The 18,244-nt window shown below is 39.3% G+C and overlaps 1 protein-coding gene across 6 annotated transcripts in view; it reads right to left on the reverse strand.

Moving 5' to 3' along the window:
• Nucleotides 1-18,244, reverse strand: part of LOC121731522 (potassium voltage-gated channel subfamily H member 8) — a 107,624-nt gene that overhangs the window by 14,298 nt on the left and 75,082 nt on the right. For all 6 annotated transcript variants that reach the window (XM_042120981.1, XM_042120980.1, XM_042120979.1 and 3 more), the window contains exons 9-10: nucleotides 11,127-11,306; nucleotides 6,590-6,789 (exon numbers count right to left, since the gene is read on the reverse strand). In XM_042120981.1, the coding sequence (XP_041976915.1) occupies nucleotides 6,590-6,789; nucleotides 11,127-11,306 (380 nt within the window). The remainder of the gene's footprint in view (nucleotides 1-6,589; nucleotides 6,790-11,126; nucleotides 11,307-18,244) is intronic.

Below are 18,244 nucleotides of genomic sequence, written 5' to 3' on the forward strand. Positions count from 1 at the left end.
TTAGCAAATAGCAAAGCAATAATACTTAGCATGCTGTGACATCAAAATTACCATGTTAATGAAATTAATAGAAAATAGCAATAATTCCCATTACTATTTTATTGCGCGCGCTAGCTCCAGGAAATTAAGTGGGACATAGACCCTATTCCGCTTCATAGTTTCCTCGGAGCTGGTTTATGCTGATTTTAGACAGTGTCGAGTGGACCATTTACATACCGTCGTCACTAATGGCACGAGATGTATGATATTCGCTTCTCATATCATAACACCTAGCGGTCTGCGCTGATAATTGATATTTCATACATTTTGTGTCGGCGCCGACGATCAGTGAGTGGTCAGCACTGTAGTAGCCTTACATTCCTTTATTAACGTTACAGTACGCAGCTGTCAACCATCTCTATTAAGCCCATAGTGCTTCTATGAACTATTATCTCTCCTCTGTCAATATGATATACCTTTAGAGAAATTATTAGAGATTATCTCGGATTCAATTATACCCCCACTATTGTGTTACTACTACGGTAATTGCGGTAATCGTCAAATTACAGGAGTGCCAATTATATTTACTGCGTATATCGCTCCGTGTTTACGGTTTCTTGGTTTAATGCTATTTTGAACTTGCAGTTTCAAAACATCGTCGCAGACGCTCAGTCACAACAGGAATGGAACAAACGAATCGAGAAGTATTTGTAAATGTTCTTGAAGTTGCCAAACTTTTGTCAAATAATGCCTTCTCGGTCATACACACGAGGATGAAAAGAGGTGACACGATTCATTTTAACTCAGAATCGTGCAAATGGACGTGGACGTTAGCATGTTTGAGAAATATTATGGCACCGAACGATGCAATATATTTTTACTACACTTATGTAACGTACAGAGATGTCGACTCGTTAAGTTTATTATCGACCATGTGTTCTGTAAAAATTGAGATACACACATCCACTTTAAAATCAAAATGACCCTGGAATCGTTAAGTGAATATTGCTTTAATACTATCGCTCTTAACGTGAAACAGTTTGTTGAAGATTAGTTAAATAGGGGTACAAAATTATTATACTACACTAGACGTTCCGCGCGGCTTCGCCGGCGTAAATTAGATATTTTACAGACAAATTAGTCCACAAAAAATAGCCTATGGTCCTTCACGTGGTCTACTTCTTATCTGTGCCAAATAACATAAAAATTGCTCCAGTAGTTCGTGAGATAAGCTTTTTCTAATAATTTCCCCCATTTTACACATTTTCCTCTATTTCTTCGCTCCTATTAGTCTTAGCGTGATAAAACATAAAATATACAATATTATATAAGGCTATAGCCTTATATAATATTGTATACAATATTGTATACGCTTATTGTATTGTATACAATATTATATAAGGCTATAGCCTTCCTCGATAAATGGGCTATCTAGCACTGAAAGAATTTTTCAAATCGGACCAGTAGTTCTTGAGATTAGCGCGTTCAAACAAACAAACAATCAAACTCTTATATACTTTATAATATTAAAATGTATAGATTGAACTTTATTTACTGAAACTAGGGTTAATTATCACCGTGATTTAACTTAATTTACTACACACATCCAAGAGTTAGAATTTCGCTACCGGTCTTACACGCGATGTTTCTTGAGTAAATAAGTTCAATACTAAACTTTCTTTCTATCCTAATTTCTAACCACACAGGGTCACGTGTGAACTGACCCTAACGTGTTAATCACATTAGCCGCGTCAGTGCCGATACCAGTTCAAAGCGTTTTGATTCACCGCGCGACAGGTTTATCTGTGCCATACTATAAATTATAAACAGTAGGCTATCTCCATTCTACTGCATTCATAAGCGGGATATATTAGTTATTAAGAGCGCAGAGCACTGCAGTGTCACGTTTTGTGCCCGTAAAGCTTGTCTCTGTATTTTATGAACTCAGCCCAGTTATTGTATTGTATACAATATTAATATTGTGCTAAGTCAGTTAGTTACGTAACTCTCGTTACGTAACTAATGTCTCATGTCCTCGTCACGTCAAAAGTGACGTGATGACACTTATAAGAACACTAAGAACTGATAAGCTATAGTGTGGTTTTTTAAAACTTTGCGGCATTTTATTGCTGCCTAAAACATGTCTTGGCGTTGTATTTAATTTCAATAACACGGTATAGTTACTCTACTGTATATGTTTTATTTGTGTCTGTATAGTCTCCATAGACAAGCATTAATTACTCTGTGATGTATTAAACGCCAATAACATCTATCTATGTCCTATTTCATATGCAGACATGCATAGTGTATCAAAATGTTTACAGTCAATTTGATATTCATGGGATATGGGTCAGGTATTCAGCTAACAAATGTACGGTAAGTACGGCTTTTAAGCTTTTCGAATCATGGTCGTGTTTTTTTATACAATAGAAGTATCGTTTTGCGCTACGATCACCTCCAGTCAAAATGTTTAGGCCATGATTTTTTATGAACTTTATGTGATTAATATAATTTACTTGAAAAACTTGCCATTAGGAACAAAATTACTTTAAAGCGGACGCTACACGGTCGATATTTATCATCCTATTTGTATATTATTATATCATAATTAGGCATTATAGTCAGGGAGCCCTAGAACAAATTTGTTTTTATTACTATCAAGCAAATTTTTTGTGAGTAGCTTCATTTTGATCAGACAAACGACATTTTAATTTGCGAAAAATCTTGACAGTGGTAGCTAACAGAGATAGAAAGGATTTCATACTTTGGTTTGATGGTTCTAAAATATGGATTGTTCTATTTGTAGGATGTTACTCTTGTTACTCTTAAATTATAATATAAGTTAGGGTTCCGTTTTAGGGTTCTGTAATCAACAAAACTTGGTTGACTACGGTACCCTAAAACGGAACCCTAACCAGCAGATTTTTTGTATATTGGTAGGTTAATAGTTACCTATATAATTTAAAAGTAACATTATCCTACAAATTTCACAATCCATATTAATTTAGGACCATCAAACCAAAGTATGAAATCCTTTCTATCTCTGTTAGCTACCACTTTCAAGATTTTTCGCAAATAAAAATGTTGTTTGTCTTATCAAAATGAAGCTACTCACAAAAATTTGCTTGAGAGTAATAAAAAAATAATGTCCTAGGGCTCCCGTACTATTACGATATCGACGCGAAATTTTCGCCGAGATTCGGCTTCGGGTTCAGTTGACTATTACAGTGACAATAAGGAATATTAGACAAAGGTTGGAGCAGACTGCACTACTAGCACATACAGTAAATAATCCGATCAAAATCCGACTGTATGTTGCACAGTGCACACGTCATATCCAAATTTTGAAAAACGTTATCGAATGTCGAATAAAACTTTTTATTTACTGTCTATGCTGATACTGCCTCTAGCGTGAAAACATTGCAGTAACATGTCCTATTATTCGGCTTATAGTAGAGGACGGGAGGGTGCTATTTTTGTAGTCACTCGAGCGTCATGAAGACTTAGTAGGTTTTGTACATTAGATAAAACTGATTAAAAAATAATATGAGCGTTTTTTTATTTTAGTGGTGGGTTTAGAAACTGCAGCCATTTTAAAGTTTTGAAAAAGAAAATATATCCAGAAAATTGCTTATTTAAGTCAGTTATAAATATATTTTAGACATCAAGGACTAAATCATTTAGTTTAGTGCAAAATAAAATATCTGCGAAGCTTAGTTAGGTTAGGTTAGTTATAAAGCTTTACTTTTTTATATTTTAAAATGTACCTACAGGCCTTAGATAAATGATTGGTCTCGCGCGCGCGCTCGACTAGATACCGCGCTGTATAGAAAACACAGATTCCCGAATGCGGCACCTCAATATTGTAGTGTGTGTAAAACAATGCACAAATATTGTTGTGTGCATAGATAATCGGGTTGCCAGATACGTGACTGGTGCCCAATCAATGGGGAAAAATTAGTTGCTGTGGTCTTGTAATTTATTATTATTGTATAGTAAGTGCTGATTTTTCAATCACCAGATAAACTTTACCATTGGAATAAAGTCCATTCGAAAAGAATGCGATAAAATAACAACGTTGTTTAGGTCAACGAAATATAATGGGTACAATATTGATGAGAAAACAATACAAAAACAATGGTAGGAAGTTTAACGAAAGTTAAGAATGAGTCATAAAAAAGCAAATGTTAAATTTGTTTTCTCATTTGTTACTGTATTGTATAAAAAAATAAGATATAATAAATAAATAAATAAAAATCACAATCTCAGAAAAATTTGGGAATTTTTAGTTTATGGTAATTGGCAACACTGAACATCAAGCGGTACTCCGATCCGAATTTTCAGGTTTATATTATTTTTCTGTGTTTATGACGATTTATATAATATTTACTGATGGTATGTGATGCCAGTACCTTTCTTGTTTCTTGTAGTGTTATTATTGCATAGTCTCACTACGCAAACTGGCATTTTGCTACGGACGTAACTTAAAATTTCGAAAATTATCGACACATCTACCTCACCCGAAGCTTGCGGCGCGACTGGCGCGCTTACGCCTTATCAGGCGTATGATTTGTTGCCGCATTTTTCAAGTACTCCGACGGTATCCAGTCGTAGCGCGAGCCCGAGACCAATCATTCATCTAAGCTTACGAAACCTTTGAATCGTCAGTGCTTTATATGGAAGCTTCTTTGGGGTATACTAAACATCCAGTATCTTAATCTGACAGATCCGATGACATTTTAATGTAAAAAAAATGTAACCCACCACATGAGAAATCTGATTTCTATACCATGATAACTAGACACATGTCGGAAGCCTATACAAGCTTAATCTGACACGCTGGAGCTTCCCGAAATCCCCTCTTCCCTCCCAAACTATTAGGCCAAAAGTCGGCTTTTCATCGGACACTAGCTGTTATTGACCTACTGAAATTGATTCGAAACGATGTACGTAGAGCGAAGTTGTATGAAAATGTTTCGATGGTAAAGTAATTATCTGAAATGGCATTAATTGTATTTCAATCTGGGAATGAAACGTATGTAAAATAAATGCGAGTTTAATCTCTATATATCTATTTTATTGTATTATAACTTCGTATTGAAAACAGTTTATTTCACATTTTAATTGATTATTGTATTTGTTATGATTTGTTGATGATTATTTAATTTGATACAATCATTTCTTTTATCACTCATAAGTTTTTTTTTTATGAAATAAGGGGGCAAACGAGCAAAACGGGTCACCTGATGGAAAACAACTTCCGTCGCCCATGGACACTCGCAGCATCAGAAGTGCTGCAAGTGCGTTGCCGGCCTTTTAAGAGGGAATAGGGTAATAGGGGAGGGTAGGGAAGGGAAGGAAATAGGGGAGGGTAGGGAAGGGAATAGGGTAGGCATCCAGTAAACTCACTCACTCAGCGAAACACAGCGCAAGCACTGTTTCACGCCGGTTTTCTGTGAAAACGTGGTATTTGTGAAGAAGAGAAGTTATAAAAGAAATGATTGTATCAAATTAAATTGCTTTGAAATTCCATTTTTTACATGTAAGCATGTGATAACATATACTTAGGAATATACATGCGTTTTGGTTTCGTTTTTTAAGTTTGCAGTGAGATTTCAGTGTAGATGACAAAATAGACGAATGAAGATGACTACTGCAAACTCAACAGCGAATGAACTGCGTGTACAACGTTCAACAGTCTGGGTTTAGGTTAATAGTGGATAAGACTGGGTTGCACCAGAGGCGTGGTTAAAGTTAAATTTATGGTTATAGTTATAGTTAAGGTAAATTTAACTTTAACTTTAACTTTATCCTTAACTTTGCCCGGAGAAACTGACAGATGACAGCTGATCCAACAAAGTTATAAATGCACGTGGGCGGGGGCGCTGCTGGTAAAGGAGAACTGTCGAAAATGGCGGTTTTTGTATGATGACAGCGTTAGTTCCTTTTTTCGCCACATGTATTTAAAACCTTGTCGAGCTCTATGGTTATGTTAAATATGGCGTCTTGATGGCGTCCATTTTTAACTTTAACCAAAGATTTGACATTTTGCATTGTAGTTAAAGTTAAAGCCAAAGTTAAATTTACAGTTAAAGTTAAAGTTAGCTGGTGCAACCCAGTCTTAATGTACTATCTCTCTCGGTCTTTGTACCTTTTATTTAAGGGGAGACATGATAGAATAACGATTAGAAATAACCCATACAAGTGGGCTATAAACATTTTATCAGCATATCAAAACCATATCGAAATTGTATTTTATGAACAGAATCCATCAACTGTATATTATTTTTTTTTAACCGGGCAAAAGGCCCACCACACATTCCCACTACTGCAACTCCTGTGTCGCCAGGATCAACAGTGGTAACCAACCACGAAAACCCTGATGATATGATCTCAGGGATGCCCGAGGGACAAGCTAAATCTGTCTTGGGACCCGCAACGAATTTAATCACAAGAAATTTAGGAGGAGTAGGAGATAAAAGGTATATTAATTATTAATAATAAGGTATATTAATTATTGTGAAATTGTTCCTGTAAATTGAATTAATGATGAAAAAATAAACATTAATAAGTAATTGAATTGAATTAATTGATTTATTAATTCACCAACCTCATGTATATCAATCCCGTGGTTCAGCGACCACATCGTCTGGAAGTAGTCCTGCATGCGCTGCTTCAGCTCCTTGGGCACCTGGTTGATGGTGAGAAAGTCCTTCAGGTCGCGCCACTTGCTCTGGTACATGGAGCGCCGGGAGTACATTCGCTGGATGATGGCTGTCACGTTACCGAACACCACGGCGTGCATGAGTGCTGTAATAGACTAGCTCATTAAAATATAACTCTAAGGGGCTGTTTCACCACTTTCTGATAAGTTCTGGATAGGCTATCTATAACTGATCTGACAGATACTCCATTTGTCAGATAAGTTGTGAAAAATCTAAGCGGCACTTGTCAGGAAATGGTGAAACAGGCCCTTAATAATTAAAATTCTAACATTTTTTTGCCGTAAAGAGTTTCTATATCGTAAAGAGTTGTGAAATTCCTGTGATACTAAGTCGGACTTTATTCATTTACTGCTTATGGGAAATTCCGTCTTAAAAGTTAATACGTATTTACTTTTTAGCTAACCTAATGACATCTTAAGTGTATCTTAAATAATTATGCTGACACTGGCATATTGGCACTGAGTGTTAACGACTAAATCAGAGTTTGACAATTAGTGTCAAACTCAGTGATTTTTAGCGAGTGCATAATCATTAATCACTACGTATTATAAAACAAAGTCGCTTTTTTCCCTAATGTCCCTTTGTTCCCTATCTTTAAAACTACGCCACGGATTTTGATGCAGTTTTCTTTAATAGATAGAGTGATTAAAGAGGAAGGTTTATAAGTATAATAACATTCATTAAATAATGGAGAAACACTATTAATTTTGGGGTTTCTAATGTGATGTCGTAAATAATTACATTTTTTCCGCTTACATAGCAAACGCAAGCTGAACCCTACGAGATTTATCAAAATAATGTACTAAGTATTGTACACTATGAAAAGGTGTACAGAAAACTCCGCGATGGTAAGTATAAGTCTATCTCGTATGGATATCCCACAATATTTAACATTTTTTTGTCATTTACTTTTTACGACAAATAATGGCTAATTAATAAATTTAAATACAGCATTAATCCTTATCCAATTAAATAATTTAAATACATTGTTGATTTAATGTAGATCTATATGGCCCTTTACAGCATATTATGATTTAAATGAATAATTTCAAAGATATTACAGATTAAAAAAAATTGCGGGACGTAGCTTTTGCGGCGGTACCGACCAATGCGGGCCAGCGGGTAGTAATGAATATAATTCAATTCAATTCAAATTCAAATATTCTTCATTGTTCACACAATACATAGAGAATACAAACAATTTAAACAAGATTTTACATAGGTGTCACAATGGCGGCCTTATTACTAGGTAGCAATCTCTTCCAGGCAACCACGAGCGAGGGTGAAAATTGTGGAAGAGATAAGTGTGCATGCGCAGACAAAATAATACAAATATTATATTATTATAAATATATAAATAAATATGCATATATATACAATAATACTATACATAAATACCAAATATATATATCACAAAATAATACTATACAATATACACAATTTATAGAACTATATTAATAGGAATAATGACTTATGACATTACACATAGTACAAACACGGACATACCATGAACTTGAAACATAAACATAAATTATTTACAAATATTTAAATAGTGTAGCTTGACCAGATTTTTAAATGAATTTAACGTTTTTGCAACTTTGACATGCTTAGGCAACGAATTCCAGAGCTTTACACCGGTAACGACAAACGAGGAACCGTAATACCTTTTTGTTTTAATGCACGGGCATTTCTAGATGATAATTTGTTGCAGATCTTAACTCCTTTGCAGTGGCTTGGCGAAATAAAATGTTTTCCTTGAGGTATAGAGGTAAACAAGGGTCATAATATATGATACAGTAAATAAGAGATAGGATCCGGGCATCTCGTCGAAAATGCGGTATAATTAAAAATTACTGAATCGATTTTAATCATTTTTTCAGTGAGTGACAATTAGGTTATATATTTTATACCCCTGCGAAGCCGGGCGGGTCGCTAGTCATATTATAAACTTACAGTTTGCTGTTACTTCACAAGAAGAAAGAAGACGTTTCATACGTACATACATACATATAGACATATAAAATAAATAAATGAATAAACATTGCGAGCCACACCGCAGCAAATTAAAACGACAGGTAATAAACAGAACTGGTGTACATTGATCAAAGTGAGAAACGAGCGTGAATTTGCGGCTTATAATACCCGCGATGAATAAAAGCGTATTTAAAAAAAAAATAGCTTTATTGTCGGCATAATAATTTGTTGGCATAATAAAGTCTATAGATGTCGAGTGCGGGCAAACAATCACCGAATTTGCATGAGTTCACCGCGCCGCATAAACTGCTTTAAAAACGCATTTTCGCTATAAAATTTAGAATTTTAATAGCTTTTTTGTTGTATTTATCGGAAAATACTTAGCGGTTTCCTTATTTTGTATTAAAAATTAAGAATACTAATGCGAAATTTGTGAGAGTTACTCTTTCATGCAAAAACTGCTGAAGTATGAACATTTTCATGCATTTACACGTATCGTAACTTATTATTAGGGTGAATTTCCCAAACGGTTTTTTTTGTCTTCGTTGAAATTACTATTAAAAAAGGGAATATTGTTGTAAATTATTTGTTTTACTATTTAATGGGTAGCTATAGGATTGTGGCAAAAATATAATATGCCTAGGACTATTACAAAGAAAATTGTTTTTTTACAGTACCTAATATGAAGCCAAGAATAAAATTTATCTTTAACATGGATTAGATTTTTATTTTTATGTAGTCGTTTTATATAGTTGACTCTTCATAATATATCAATTTTATTGTTCTAACTTCTGTAGTTGAGTTTTTATGACACAGTTTAGGTCTGTCGCGGAGAATTTTTAAATTTTGGTGGGATTTACGAAACGTTGTTTCTAAAAAATACTATTGATCCCTTAAGCATAAAAATACGCTATTTACTTCATTCAGCCACACGCTAACCCGTTTAGGAGGTGGCTGTGGGCTGGGTCGTACCAGTTTTTAGCCAGAAATGAAAGAAAACCGTTTTATCACAAAACCCCCGATTTTATGCAATTTTGGTGTACTTAAGAGGATACCACAGCAGCTAGAGAAATGAAAAAAAAGTACGTGTAATATCTATAGCTGTCTCCCTTACCTCAAGCCTATACCGCAGAACGCGATAGAGACAACTGCAGAAAATCCAGAAAATCAACGATTCGTTGTCCCCTGATTCCTTCTCCAAAACTTAACCGATTTAAGTACTTTTTTCATTAAAGATTAAAAAAAGGCTTGAGCTGTGTTCCTATGTTTTGCATTTTTTGTATAATCTATCCAAATCTGTTTTCTGGACGTTTGAACACAGTGGAAAATCTGGCCATTTTTTTGGGTTTTTGAACGTTCATATCTTATTTAATAATTAAATTATGAAAAAAAGGAAAACATAGGGACATTGTATTAGTGGCCGTAGATATTCAGGAAAAAAATTATAACTCTACTAGCATTATCCAGGGAGGAAACAGGGGACAGCGTTTGTATGGGAAAAATGGCGGTGTGGAATCCTCTTAAATTATCCTACTTGTGGCAATAATATCATGTTGTTATTTTGAATATCGGTAGAGTTTTGGTTTGTTTATAGTTAAGTTAAAGTGCTATAACTTTAGTGCACGATTTTATTTATATTGTAAAACATTTTAAAAATATTTTAATTTTATTTTAAGCACCCTGTTCTTTATAGAAATAAATACATAAATATATTATTATAAAAATAATATTATCACATCGCTGGATTAGTAGGTTAGGTACATTTCGGTGGTTAAGCTTATCATATCGGTGCACAGAAATAAAAATCGCTGCCGGTTTATCATATCGGTGGAAACCAGAATTCAAACTGAATTTTCTCCTTAGTCTTAAATGATACGTTAATGATATTAAATTTGGGAACATTTTGTATCCTAAAGAATACATAAAACCTGAAAAGTATATAAAATATGTATAAATAAAAAAGTTCACCGATATGATAAAAAAAGGTCATTTGTTGAAATTCACCCATTAGTTCTATAAAAGTAAAGGTGAGAGAAAAACAAGATATAAAATATGTTATCCGAGGAAAATCTAGCTAAAGCGATTATCATTAGTTGAGATGGAATCACGGAGGCGAAAGGTCTAGTCAGGTCTTGTAAACAGGTTTATGTATTTCGCTTCAGTACGTACAATATTATAGACGTTATATTTTTTGCGAAGACTGCTCCGAGTCTTTATATTTCTTAAAAAATATTTGTTTTTATCGAAATTTCAATATAATTCTTCGATTTCATATATTCACAGGTATATATTTTTTGTTTGTATGCAACGTGATATCTCAAAAACTTTTCAACGGATTCGAAAATATTTTATTTTTATTACAAGACCAAACTATAACGTTGGTTCCGTGATTATGATATCTGGATTTGATGATAGTATCTACCAGAAAACCCGGTTTTCCGGACTTACCTCCTATGAGCATGGTGAGTATACTGAATATCTTCTCTGGCAGCGTGTTGGCGGACACGTTGCCGAAGCCGACGCTGGTGAGAGAGGAGCAAGTGAAGTACAGAGCTGTGACGTAGCTCTCGCTGTGGGAGATGTTGATGATCGGTACTTTCAGCCGTTCCGCTAGATTGTTTATCCAACCTGTAGATTAATATTTAAGTTAGTAATAAATCCATAGTAACATTATAAATGAGAAAGTGTGTCGCTCTGGCCGTTACCTCTTCACGCCCAAACCGCTGAACTGATTTTGTTAAAATTTGGTATGGCGATACTTTGAGTCCCGGGAAAGGACATAGGATACTTTTAATCCCGTAAAAATGTACGGTTCCTACGCGACGAACGAATTTTGGCGCAACGGAGTTGCGGGAAACATCTAGTTTTTTATATTAAACAATATTATGATGTTCTTTGTGAAAATAAATATATTTTATTCTAACAATAATGAAGTTCAAACTACTAATAATACGAGCATAATTAGCCATTATTATTATGAGCCAATTTTGAAATGAAATAGATATCGAAGTTAATAAATAGCCATTTGTGATCCATTATTTGATAATTACAATGACTATATTGCGAACTAATTGCAATAATTAAACTTTTTACACTAAACCCGTCGCGGAACCCAAGTTCCATATAGACATTACAGCAACAGTCAGTTGAACAAGTGTTTTATGAGGCCCTCTCGTGATATTCGGCGATAAATCCATTATGTCACCTCCAGCGCGGGAACTTCGGCCCTACATATTACTTCATAATAGTTTACGCCGCCGTAAAACTCACAATTTACTCCGACCATAAGTTTATTACAATATATCTTTATTCCTTGTATCTGCTCATACATTTTTATCAATATTATTATTACGGTACATGGTATACGGACACGTGGTGCGCAAGTACATACTCGAACCTTCTAAAAAGGTCCATTGTTTGTTTACGTGTTTACCCTTTATTGGTTAGCGTGTTTGAATTTAGACCTTATGACTGAGTCCATAAGGTCTAAATTAAATTCAACTTACTGCACTTATCGCAAGGACGGCAGTTTTATTGTGGTACATGCCCGAGCCGCCGAGAAATTTCCCACGGTTGTTTACTTGTTTACGTGAATCGGGAAATTTCTGGAATTCGTCTCGCCATATAAAAAGAGCCGCAGGCAGGTCCGGCAAGTTAGTTCGTTTCGAGCTTTCATCAAGGCGATTTCGGAGTGATCAATAGTGAGTGAACCAGTGAAACTTGCGACTTGGCTACGACCTAGGACAGTGATAGTGCTTAGTGATTGGACCTAGTGATTAGTGTTTGGATTTAGTGCTAAGTGTTGTGACCTAGTGTTTAGTGCAGTGTTAATAAAGTCTTCAAGAGAGTCACCAGGTCTTTCTCTCCAAATCCTCGAACCCTAGCACGTAACAACTGGTGTCAGAAGTGCGATTTGGAGATGCCATTGACTCCGAGAGAGGACTTCAAGGGGAGTGTCAGGACAAGGGCGCAGCGAGCTGCTGCCATTGACTCCGAGAGGGGAGTTGCGGAGGCCACACCCACTGGGGACCAAGCTCCGCCCACTGAGGGACAGGTCCCACTCACTGGCCCCGCCCACCTGGCTCCGCCCACTGACCACGCCCACCAGGATCCGCCCACTTTGGGCGAAGCCACGCCCACTGGCTCCGCCCACCGGGGCACGCCCACTGGCCACGCCCCTCAGGCTCCGCCCACTTTGGCCGTAGCCACGCCCACTGGCTCCGCCCACCAGGCCCCGCCCACTCAGGCCACGCCCACTGGCGCCGCCCACTGGGCCCCGCCTGCTCAGGCTCCGTCGACTAGTTCCATCTATCCTGCTACGCCCGTAGTTTCTACGGCCCCTCAAATGGCTCTTCAATTGGAAAGCATAATTGAATTAATTCAGGCTTTGCAGGAGTCTCAAAAAGCTGAAAGTCAGGCGTTGAAAGATTCTCAAAAGGCAATGATGGAGTCACAAAAACGCAAGCTCGGTGCTGAAATCAGAGCGATTCGAGAATCACAAGAGCAACAAAAAGACCTCCAAGAAAAAGCCCTTGGAGCTATAAAGGATGTCAGTGACACGGTGGTTAAGCTTCGAAAAGATGTCGACGTAATGGACGAACGAGTTACGGGGTTAGGAGTGGATATGGAAAATGTGAAAACTGGCCTCACAGAACTACAGAAGTGGAAAGTGCGCGTGGAAACCACAGGAATCGCGACGTCTAGTGGAACTTCCGTAGTGGTACAAGGACCAAGAGTTAAAGTGCCACCATACGACGGTACTACTTCTTGGAACGCTTATCGTCAGCAATTCCAGACGGTTGCTTCTGCCAACGGATGGAATGATGAACAATGCCTGACCGCTCTCACAGTTGCGCTCAGAGGGCAAGCTTTGTCGGTCCTAGAAGCGCATACAGGAAATGGGTTTAAAGACCTGATGGAGGCACTTGAATCCAGATACGGGGAGCGACACCTGGAGCACGTGTTCCGTGCCCAACTGCGTGACAGAGTCCAACGCCCAGGAGAAGGACTACAACAATGGGCGTTGGAAATAGAAAAACTGGTCAAGAAGGCACACCCAGGAGCCGATTCCAAAATGATCGACACGAACATTGTGCAAGCATTTGTCGACGGAATCAGGGACCTAGAGGTCAGAGCTGCAGTGAGGCTACGTCACCACACCTCGCTTAAGGAAGCATTGGCGCATGCTTTAGAGGTCGAGGCTGTTCGGCGTGACATACGGCAGACATATAAGATCCGCGAGGTCTCTGAGGAAGTCAAGGAGGTTAAGGCTCCTACGAAGAGAAGTTCTGGAGCCATGTGCTACAAGTGCGGCGAGAGGGGCCATCTTCAGCTTAACTGCCCGCAGAAAGAGACCCAAATGGCAAGGATGAAAATGCTCGAGGAACGTCTGGAACAAATGGAGGAGCTGCAAAAGCAAGGGGCCTCGTTCCCTGCCCGGGATCAGGGAAACAGGACTAAGGGGCGAGTGCTGGCTGACACGGAGGAAGCCCCGATAACTGTTATCTCCCAAGCATGCAGCGGGAACAGTCTTGTGATTCAGGGGACTATTAACAGGACGGATTGCAAAATGACTCTAGATACAGGAGCCTCTAGAACGATAGTGAACCCAAATCTGATAAAAGCCGCAAGAAGACACAAGAGGAGAATTAACTGTCGGCTCCTGACTGCCTCCGGTCAGCCAATACCCGTCCTGGGAGAAATGTCAGTTACGATTAATGTAGGGGGATCCTCATACCCTCATGACGTTATCGTGGCTGAGATTATGGATGATTGCATCTTGGGTTTGGATTTCATGAAGAAGCACAACTGCAGAATTAATGTCGCCGACGGAGTGTTCAAGTGTGGCGAAGAAGAAATTTTCATCCTTGGAGGCGCCTGCGGGAAAGTTGAATGTGTAAAGAAAGTCATAATACCTGGACGTGCGGAAGCTCGGGTGCTGGTGAAACTACCGCCAGCTGGAAAGAAGAAGTCAAACAGATGCGTGTTAATCGAAGACACACCTACCAAGACATCAGCGCATAAATTGATGACGGCAAGAACCCTTGTTAGTGGAAGCAGTAACGCTGTGGTCAGAGTTTTGAATCTTGGTGATCGCGAGTTCTGCTTGAACAAAGGTGATGTCATTGGAAAGTGCGAGGAAGTTGTCTGGATGAGAAAGTGTAATTCGATCACAGGCTCAGACTCAGCAAACACCAGCAACTATGGAATAGTGACTGAGCTACTCGATGACTGCAAGAGTAATCTGACTTATTCGCAGAGCATGAAAGCTAAGAAGTTTTTACAACGCCACGCGAATATCTTCTCCAGTCAGGAAGGCGACCTTGGAAGAACGTCGATGGTTCAGCACAGGATAGATACCGGAAGCGAGAACCCAATTCGTCAACGAGCAAGACGGATACCCATTGCAAAGGAAAAAGAAGTTGAAGGCCTTTTGGAGGACATGAGAAGGAATAAGATAATTGAACCGTCTGCAAGTCCGTGGTGCTCACCAGTTGTATTAGTGAAGAAGAAAGATGGCAGCACAAGATTTTGTGTGGACTACAGACGTCTCAATGATGTCACTAAGAAGGACAGCTATCCATTACCTCGAATCGACGACACTCTGGATACCTTGAGTGGCATGAAATGGTTCTCGACCCTGGACCTGAAATCTGGATACTGGCAGGTGGAAATTCATCCAAAAGACAAGGAGAAGACAGCGTTCTCCACCGGTAAAGGTCTATGGCAGTTTAACGTCATGCCCTTTGGATTGTGCAACGCACCTGCCACATTTGAGCGACTCATGGAGTGTGTACTGGCAGGCTTAGTTGGAGAGGCTTGCTTAGTCTACTTGGATGACGTCATCATTGTTGGCCGCGACTTCGAGGACCATTTGCGAAACTTAGAACGAGTTTTCGCCAAAATAGAGGGGGCCAAGTTAAAGTTGAATCCGAAAAAGTGTCGTTTATTCAGGAGTAAGGTGAACTATCTCGGCCATGTTATCTCCAGTGATGGAATTCAGACGGACCCGGAGAAACTAGAAGCAGTCCAAAATTGGCCAACCCCTAAGAACAAAACCGAAGTGCGGGCATTTCTTGGCCTATGCTCCTACTACAGGCGTTTTGTTAAGGGATTCTCAGAGATAGCCAAGCCATTACATCGGCTGACAGAAGATAAACGACAGTTTATTTGGGACGAGACTTCTGAAGATTCTTTTCAGAAACTGAAGAAACATCTCTGTGAAACACCAATCCTGGGGTATCCACAACCTGAAGGTCAGTTTATAGTCGATACGGACGCAAGCAACACGGCCATTGGAGGGGTGTTATCTCAAAAACAGGGTGAAAGAGAAGTTGCAATTGCATATTTCAGCAAATCTTTATCTAAGCCAGAGAGAAACTACTGTGTGACAAGAAGAGAACTCTTGGCTGTCGTAAAGACGCTACAACATTTCAGCAAGTATCTCATCGGCAGACAGTTTTTACTGCGAACTGATCACGCAGCCTTGAAGTGGCTACTACAATTCAAGAACCCAGAAGGTCAAGTAGCTCGATGGATTGAACAGCTCCAGGAGTATGACTTCAAGACCGAACACCGCAGCGGAAAGTCGCATGGGAATGCCGACGCACTCTCACGAAGGCCGTGTTCAGAAGACTGCAAACATTGTGTTAAGCAGGAATCTAATGAAGTAACATTAAAGTTAACGAAAACAAGTCCTTTGGGCCCATGGGAGAATGATGCTATGAGGGAGGCTCAAGAAACAGATGACGAACTTCGGCACATCATCACATGGAAGAAACGGGGTGATGAAAAACCAATCTGGAGTGAGGTTGCACCCACTGGCGCTGTCACTAAGGCGTACTGGGCGCAATGGGACAGCCTGATACTTCAAAACGGAATACTCTACCGGAAATGGGAGAAGACCAACGGCAGAGAGTTCCATCTTCAGATAGTTGTCCCAAGAACGAGAGTACCGGATGTTCTCCGAGAAATGCATGATGGCGTATCAGGAGGTCATCTAGGAGTAAAGAGGACGTTAACAAAAGTGCGAGAACGATTCTACTGGTTACATTGTCGAGACGATGTACAGGATTGGTGCCGCAAATGCACTACTTGCGCTGCAGTGAAGGGACCACAGACAAGGAGCCGTGGGAGCCTGCGCTTGTATAACGTTGGCGCACCGTGGGAACGAATCGCAGTTGACGTAGCTGGGCCATTTCCCGTGACGGAATCGGGAAACAAGTATTTTATGGTCGTCATGGATTACTTCACCAAATGGCCCGAAGTGTTCGCCATACCAAACCAAGAAGCTACAACAGTCGCTTCTAAATTAGTCGAAGAAGTGATATCTCGGTTTGGTGTGCCTCTGGAAATCCATTCTGATCAGGGCAGGAATTTCGAATCGCAGGTCTTCCAGGAAGTGTGCAGAATTTTGGGAATGCATAAAACGAGGACCACCGCGTACCATCCACAGTCTGATGGAATGGTTGAGAGATTTAACCAGACCCTTGAGAGGCATTTGGCGAAATTGGTAGATGACAAACAAAAGGACTGGGACAAGTATATACCGCTCTTCCTTCTGTCGTACCGTACCGCCGAGCATGAGAGCGTAAAAGCTACCCCGGCGTATGTCAATTACGGTAGAGAACTGCGAGTACCAGTAGACCTCTTGACAGGAGGGTCACCGGAGGAACCGAAGACCGTACCAGATTATGTCTGCGATTTAAGGGAAAAGATGCGCTATATACACGCCATGGTTCGGGAAAATGGGTTACAGTCAAGTGAGAACATGAAGACCAGATACGACCGGAAATCGAATACAAGCGGCTTCGAAGAAGGGTCACTGGTGTGGCTGCATAACCCAACTCGCCGAAAAGGCAAATCTCCAAAGTTGCAGACCAAGTGGGACGGCCCATACAAAGTGGTTACCCGATTGAATGATGTGACTTACAGGATTCAAAAGCAACCAAGAGGGACATTCAAAGTGGTACACATAGACCGTCTGGCGCGTTACCATGGCAGTAACAATGATGCTCGGGACGAGCATCTCTAAGAGGGGAGTAGTGTTACGGTACATGGTATACGGACACGTGGTGCGCAAGTACATACTCGAACCTTCTAAAAAGGTCCATTGTTTGTTTACGTGTTTACCCTTTATTGGTTAGCGTGTTTGAATTTAGACCTTATGACTGAGTCCATAAGGTCTAAATTAAATTCAACTTACTGCACTTATCGCAAGGACGGCAGTTTTATTGTGGTACATGCCCGAGCCGCCGAGAAATTTCCCACGGTTGTTTACTTGTTTACGTGAATCGGGAAATTTCTGGAATTCGTCTCGCCATATAAAAAGAGCCGCAGGCAGGTCCGGCAAGTTAGTTCGTTTCGAGCTTTCATCAAGGCGATTTCGGAGTGATCAATAGTGAGTGAACCAGTGAAACTTGCGACTTGGCTACGACCTAGGACAGTGATAGTGCTTAGTGATTGGACCTAGTGATTAGTGTTTGGATTTAGTGCTAAGTGTTGTGACCTAGTGTTTAGTGCAGTGTTAATAAAGTCTTCAAGAGAGTCACCAGGTCTTTCTCTCC

Source organism: Aricia agestis, chromosome 11, assembly GCF_905147365.1.
Source record: "Aricia agestis chromosome 11, ilAriAges1.1, whole genome shotgun sequence".
Classification (NCBI taxonomy): Eukaryota; Metazoa; Arthropoda; class Insecta; order Lepidoptera; family Lycaenidae; genus Aricia; species Aricia agestis.